General features: G+C 44.1%; 1 protein-coding gene across 2 annotated transcripts; it reads right to left on the bottom strand.

The window, feature by feature from the left end:
• Window positions 1-1,547: 1,547 nt before the first annotated feature.
• Window positions 1,548-5,388, bottom strand: LOC105912613 (ATP synthase F(0) complex subunit C2, mitochondrial-like). 2 transcript variants are annotated; one of them, XM_012841599.2, is made up of 5 exons: window positions 5,280-5,388; window positions 4,980-5,073; window positions 3,906-3,983; window positions 3,426-3,616; window positions 1,548-2,093 (listed from the first exon to the last, which is right to left on the bottom strand). In XM_012841599.2, exons 2-5 carry the CDS (start codon window positions 5,016-5,018, stop codon window positions 1,979-1,981), a joined length of 423 nt encoding a protein of 140 aa, XP_012697053.1. In that variant the 5' UTR covers window positions 5,019-5,073; window positions 5,280-5,388; the 3' UTR covers window positions 1,548-1,978. The 2 variants fall into 2 exon arrangements, with proteins under 2 accessions (XP_012697053.1, XP_031414136.1); XM_031558276.2 differs by lacking the exon at window positions 5,280-5,388 and adding an exon at window positions 5,175-5,263.
• Between the last annotated feature and the right edge of the window lie 612 nt (window positions 5,389-6,000).

Genomic DNA, 6,000 nt, shown 5'->3' with positions numbered 1-6,000 from the left:
AGAGAAAAATACATGTTGAGAGCTTAAATCAACATGGATTCACTCATGACAATATCCTCTCCCCTTCTCAGACAAATGCTATCCGGCCCAAATCTGGCGTGGATCAGCATAGAATCAGAACCAGATCCATCCCCGGGCCGGTTTACTTACTCTGGGCCTCTGGGATACTATAGGTTGAGGAACAGTGTTTTCCCCCGCTCATGAAGCCAGTATGTTGGAGATAAACAGAGCACTACATTAGTTAGCCTACTTCCGATATGCTGTCATTTGGACATTTCATGAGCAAATCGTGTAACAAGGTCGACGCCTTGAGTGGTCTTCGGAAAGGATTATTTGGAGTATGGAAAAGGGTGTGGGTGAAGTACCCCCAAAACCCAGATGGTCCAGAAGTCAGTGATTATGTGGAGATGATCGTCTCTGTGGACAGCTGACCGATGTGCACATAATAACACGTTAAGAGCGCTTTCTGACCCCATCTATTTGAAACGGATGAACCTTTTTGTGTCCAAGGACAACAGTGGACAGACAAATGTGTGTGTTACAGATGAAGGAAAGGATGCTGATGACTGAACGCTTGTGTTTGATAATTGGAGCGTTTTCTCGCTGCAGGAGAATCGTACTGGTGGTAGAGAGGTAGACACGGAGAGGGGCAGAGAGGGAGATTACAAGAAAGACGAACAGCAGCTTTCATGACTGAAAACCAGATGAACCATGAAAGCAAATGACTAGCTGATGCAAAGGAGATACTCATGTCACACAGTGACACCTACTGGTCAAAGGGAGCGCTTGTTCAAACTACAGTCCTGAATTATTCACAGGTATGAGGAAAAAAAGGTTACATTCCCAAAGCCACAGGAACATCAAATAATGAGTAAAGCATTATTGGGAGGAAATACCTTTAAAAAGGAGCACAGCTGTTTGTCAGTGTGCATTACAGTCCAATAACTCAAAAGGGCCTGATAGGCTGATACTGTTACTATGGAAAATGGGAAAGCAGACTTGACAGTCACCATGACAATCCTGATCTTGATTACCAGTAAAATCAGCAGAGCAATGCAGTGTACAGATCTATTGACTGTCTGCAATGACCTGATAAAGTTAGCCTTAAACCATCATGAGCCGCTATTCCTGAGTTTTCTGTATTAAAAATGGCCGTTGGGCAATTTCAGATAGCTTTTTTTGTTTTAAAGGTTTAAGTCAACACTATGAGCATGAGCAAACCCAGGAACACGCTTCACTAAGGTTACTGAAGTGTACTGCCCAAAAACATTTACTGTAATATTACATATATTTCTCTCGCTTTGAACCAAACAATCTTTCACCATCTTTAGATCAGATGGTCTGCAATGAGCACAAGGCTGCCGGTCAGAGACGCACTGGCATGGCGAGTGGAATCCTTCACCAGCACGCTGTTCATCAAACTACCCGTTGAAGTCACAGCGCTTCTGCTTTGAGATCAATATACACAGTCAAGCTCAAACTCATTGTGTTCCCGTCAAACCCATGACCTTGAGGATGGTTATGAATTAATACACTACACGGCAGACTAGTTTAGCACCGTTACTGAAGTACTGCTTTTATTGCGACTTACAAAAGCATGTGGCGTGGGACGCAGCGCGGCCTGCTGGCAGTTCAATTACTCAAGTAAGCGTTACGACTCAAAGCAAGCGAACAAACACGGGGCAGCTTTGAATATGGAACGGCAGAATGTTTGAGTTCAGACAAAATCACTTTCTCTAAAAGTAGCAAAATGAATGCAGAGAGATACAGAAGTTAAATTCATACTGTTTAAATAGTGAAATACATGTATTTTAATTCTGTAATTGGTTACATTTTTACAATACATGTTTGTTTTCATATTGTCAACCTTCAACAAAAACTTGGAAAATGTACAGTCATGACACCAACACAGAACGGTTTTGGTAGCCAGAGTAAAATCTGTCGTCTCGGCTGGCGCGGGTGGACGGTGGAGGGGACTTTACATGGCGAACAGGATGAGGAAAGCCACCATCAGACAGAACAGACCCATGGCCTCAGACAGGGCGAAGCCCAGGATAGCATAGGAGAAGAGCTGCTGTTTCAGAGAGGGGTTCCTGCGGAGACAGAGGCAGATTATTAAACGTCTGATTATTCAGCAGCAGCAGCAGCAGCAGCAGCAGCAGCATCACCACACCACAGGACACAGAGGTAAAGCGTCACGTTATTCGCCTCGCACTGAGATATGAGGGAGAAGGAACCCTCACTTTCACACAGTTGCACTTTATATCTCAAGTTCTATGCCCGTCAGGTATGAGCATGAAAACATTATTAATTAAGCAGAGACCTTCATTCAAGGGACTTGCAGTACAGCACAGATGTACATTTCATCTATCTGTCTATCTATCCGTCTATATATGCTCTCTGGCCACAGAGCCCATGGCCGTAGTGGTGCTGGCACCTTGTCCTACAAGCTCAGCTACAGGGAGACTGGTTGGGCTACAGGGAGACTGGTCGGGCTACAGGAACACTGGTCGAGCTACAGGGAGACTGGTCGAGCTACAGGGAGACTGGTCGGGCTACTGGAACACTGGTTGGGCTACAGGGAGACTGGTTGGGCTACAGGAAGACTGGTCGAGCTACAGGGAGACTGGTAGGGCTACAGGAACACTGGTCGAGCTACAGGGAGACTGGTAGAGCTACAGGAACACTGGTCGAGCAGGTGTAGTACTGCATCTTTTTTACAACTGCATGCATTTTGTATAGCGCTAATCTACAATTGTTAGTTTAGTGATAATGTCTTAAGGGGGCCATCAGCTGATATCAATCATGTTATATTCATTTCTAGTTTGCCAGCAATCTCAAAGTTGCTTTCTTATCCATGCTCTGACACAGGGACACCTACAGGGCTGTAAATAGTACCTCAGAGGACTTGCCATTAAAAAACTAAGAATGAGTGTTAGAGTTGAGTTAAAGCAGCAATAAGGAGTTCTGTTCCAAAACTAGCAAGCTAACTACCTAAAAGGCATGCAGAAACCTTGCAAACACCACCAACAGCCCAGTTGACACTGATAGAAGCTTGCCAACACACTAACTGGTGTCTTTTGGCAGTATAGCTGGTAATGTCATGCTGTGAAAGCTTTTCTTCCATTTTTGCAGGGTATTCCATCCCCGGTATACAGAACTACACAGGGCATATCCTGGATGGCTAGTGGCAAAGACACAGGTGTTTATCTGTCCTTCGCATGACCATATGCCATCAAAATTAATGTGAAGATGCTACCAAAACTAGTGGCCTATAAAACCATACCTCAAAAAGCATCAAATTGTGGGATAGTGTTACTTTAAAGTCCACATTTCCAAGCAGTTCCCCATGATGGAGGACAAACGCAACCCCATGCAGAGACTTAGCCACAGGAGTCAGTATTTCTCGTGGCCAAAGTGCTCACCTGGCATAACCGATGATGAGGCTGCCGAACACAGTCCCGATTCCAGCTCCGGATCCTGCCACTCCCACGGTGGCAGCTCCAGCACCAATGAACTTGGCGGCGGTGTCGATATCTCGGCTCACCGAGCTAGTCTGGAAGCTGCGCAGTGCACCCAGGGACATGGGGCTCTGTGGAACAAGGGCTACGCTAGCCTGGGGGGTACACAAAACATAAAAACATGACTTCACAAATTGCTCTTAGCCAACAATAGGCACACCTTCATTTAACAGCCCTGTGAAGAATGGAAGGTTATGGGCTAAAACCAGTAAGACTTCGTAACACATACAAAATAACTGAGCAGCAAGTAGGAGATACGACCTAGACTGCAGTACACTTTAAATTATTGGGGAAACAAGAGAAAGCTGAGGCAGAAGCACTGCTGAATCAGTCAGGCCAGAGAGCCTCTTTCTATCCCATAATCAATGTCCCCGACCCGCTCACCTCTCCTGTTCTGGCATCTGGTCTGGAGAGCACGGAGGCAGAGAGAGGTCTGCACAGGGCCCTGGATCCAGCACGCACCTAGGATAACACACAGACACACACACACAAGAATGAGAATGCACAAACAAAGGAGCATGTAGGGCTTTACATTTAGGATTTAAACAGTCTGCAAAAAATACTTACTAAAAGACAACATGCTCTTTTGACCCTAGTAATGCACACATAAATGTATAATAAAACACAAGAACTGAACGTCCTCTGACTGATGTCACAGATTAGTACGAGATGTACTGTAGCTGGTAAAGGTGGGCGGACCCTAACGCAAGTTACTAGTCAGCCATACAACTCACGTTAGCTTAAGTTTGTTAGCTGATGGAAAACTAGACATGTTTGAGCTCTGAGAATCTGGTTGGTAACGTTACAGAATTTTTTTAAAGTGGTCCATAGCAAACTGACGTCAGAAAAACTACTGTTCTGTATGGGTAGCTCAGCTAGTTAGCCCCTTGGAAACGGCCTTCGAGTGTCCTAGCTTGATACGGAGGACACCGATAGCAAAGTTGTTCCACAAAGCCGTATTTCCAAGAACGACCGTTAAAATGGGAATGAAAGAGGGGGTTCCTAAAATAAATCAGTTGACTTTTCCAAGCCCTTGCAGACGTACTACAATATACTGACGTTCCTTCTGGGAGATTAAATGACCTTGAATAGTCACTCCAGACACAATCAGCTAGTGATTAGCCAACTGTCAGAGTGACTCTTTGAGACAAGACTTTAATGGGCCATGTTGACAACAGGATAAAGGCCATTGAAAACCTACGTTTTCATGCAGAGGTGCCTAACATTACTTCTGTAGTCGGCAACGACAGTACTTCTCTGCTCAGAGCTAACAAAATGAAAGCCAAAACGCCCTCTCAGCCTGCTAGCGTTAGCCAACATTGGCAAGTTAGCAATCTGGCTAGCTGAGGAGACGTTTCATCTCATTCTGGATACATAGCTGGTTAGCTAACGTTAGCTACATGGCTTCAGCTAGCTAGTGATACCAAGACAATTTCAGAAACAAGTAAAAAAACTCACCAGTGCAGGTGTGGAGACGAACTTTGCACAAGCATACATTTTAGTTGGATTTGTTGATTGTTAGGTTGACTAACGGGTTCACCTGGGTTTGTCTCTGTAGAGAACGGACAGTTAAGGTCAATGGAATATAAAAGCAAAAATAATGACTTCTGTGATCAATAATTAGTTCACAAAGGAAATGACCGCTGGAAATACCTAAACGGTTTGATTGCACACAGTTTTAACCTTTTTAACCAAACAGATGAAAGACGATTATAAATTTCATTCCCCCGGTTCTCTATTTCACTCCCCTTCACTTACCGGCTGCAGAGGTCGGACCGCGAAGGAACTGCTACGCATGCGTGAACTCTTACTTAAATGGAGACGCCGCACAAATCCCGGATGATGCCATCCACGCAAGTGAAGGTCATTCCTCTAAAAGTTTATTTAAAGCGAACGGCGGCCTCTAACACTTCTCCCAATTTAAGGCCACAGTCCACAGTTCTAATCCCATATACTTTTTTTGTGTCAAATTCAGCTAATTATTTGTCACGGTCCTCTAGCTTTCCGTTCAGTACGCTAAAAAAACACCGGTGTTCGTAGGATACACAGTCCTCCTGGCCCTTTAAATGGGGAACAAACACAGTGGTTCGGACCGAGCCATAAACAATCCAACAGGGTGCCCCAGGAGCACGGAAGGAGCATTGGTTGTTAAGATAAAAACTATCAACAACCTTTCGCCAAACCGAAAAATTGCCGAATGTATCTTTAAATACTTGGTTACTCTGCCAAAGGTTACAAAAAAATTAGATTAGATTACATTCAACTTTATTGTCATTGGGTAGAATACAGGTACAAAGTCAATGAAGTGCAGTTATAATCTAATCAGAAGCGCAAAATAATAGTATTATTTACAGATAAGTGCAGTTATACGTTGCTTAAGTAGCCTATTACAGCATAAGTGCTATATATCTTACAGTAGTGTTATTGACAGTGAAGAGCCACGTACATACAGATTATATACATTAAATATAAATATATA

This window comes from Clupea harengus, chromosome 21 (genome assembly GCF_900700415.2).
Source record: "Clupea harengus chromosome 21, Ch_v2.0.2, whole genome shotgun sequence".
Taxonomy (NCBI): Eukaryota; Metazoa; Chordata; class Actinopteri; order Clupeiformes; family Clupeidae; genus Clupea; species Clupea harengus.
Note: the sequence above shows the minus strand (reverse complement) of the source record. Positions and strands in the feature narration are given on the sequence as shown.

Bases quoted from the DNA above. Each gene is read 5' to 3' on its own strand.
- LOC105912613 (XM_012841599.2), bottom strand. From the start codon at position 5,018: ATGTATGCTTGTGCAAAGTTCGTCTCCACACCTGCACTG. The intron at 3,984-4,979 runs GTGAGTTTTTTT...GTGTTATCCTAG, and splicing joins TCGTCTCCACACCTGCACTG to GTGCGTGCTGGATCCAGGGC. The intron at 2,094-3,425 runs GTGAGCACTTTG...CTGTCTCCGCAG, and splicing joins CTCATCATCGGTTATGCCAG to GAACCCCTCTCTGAAACAGC.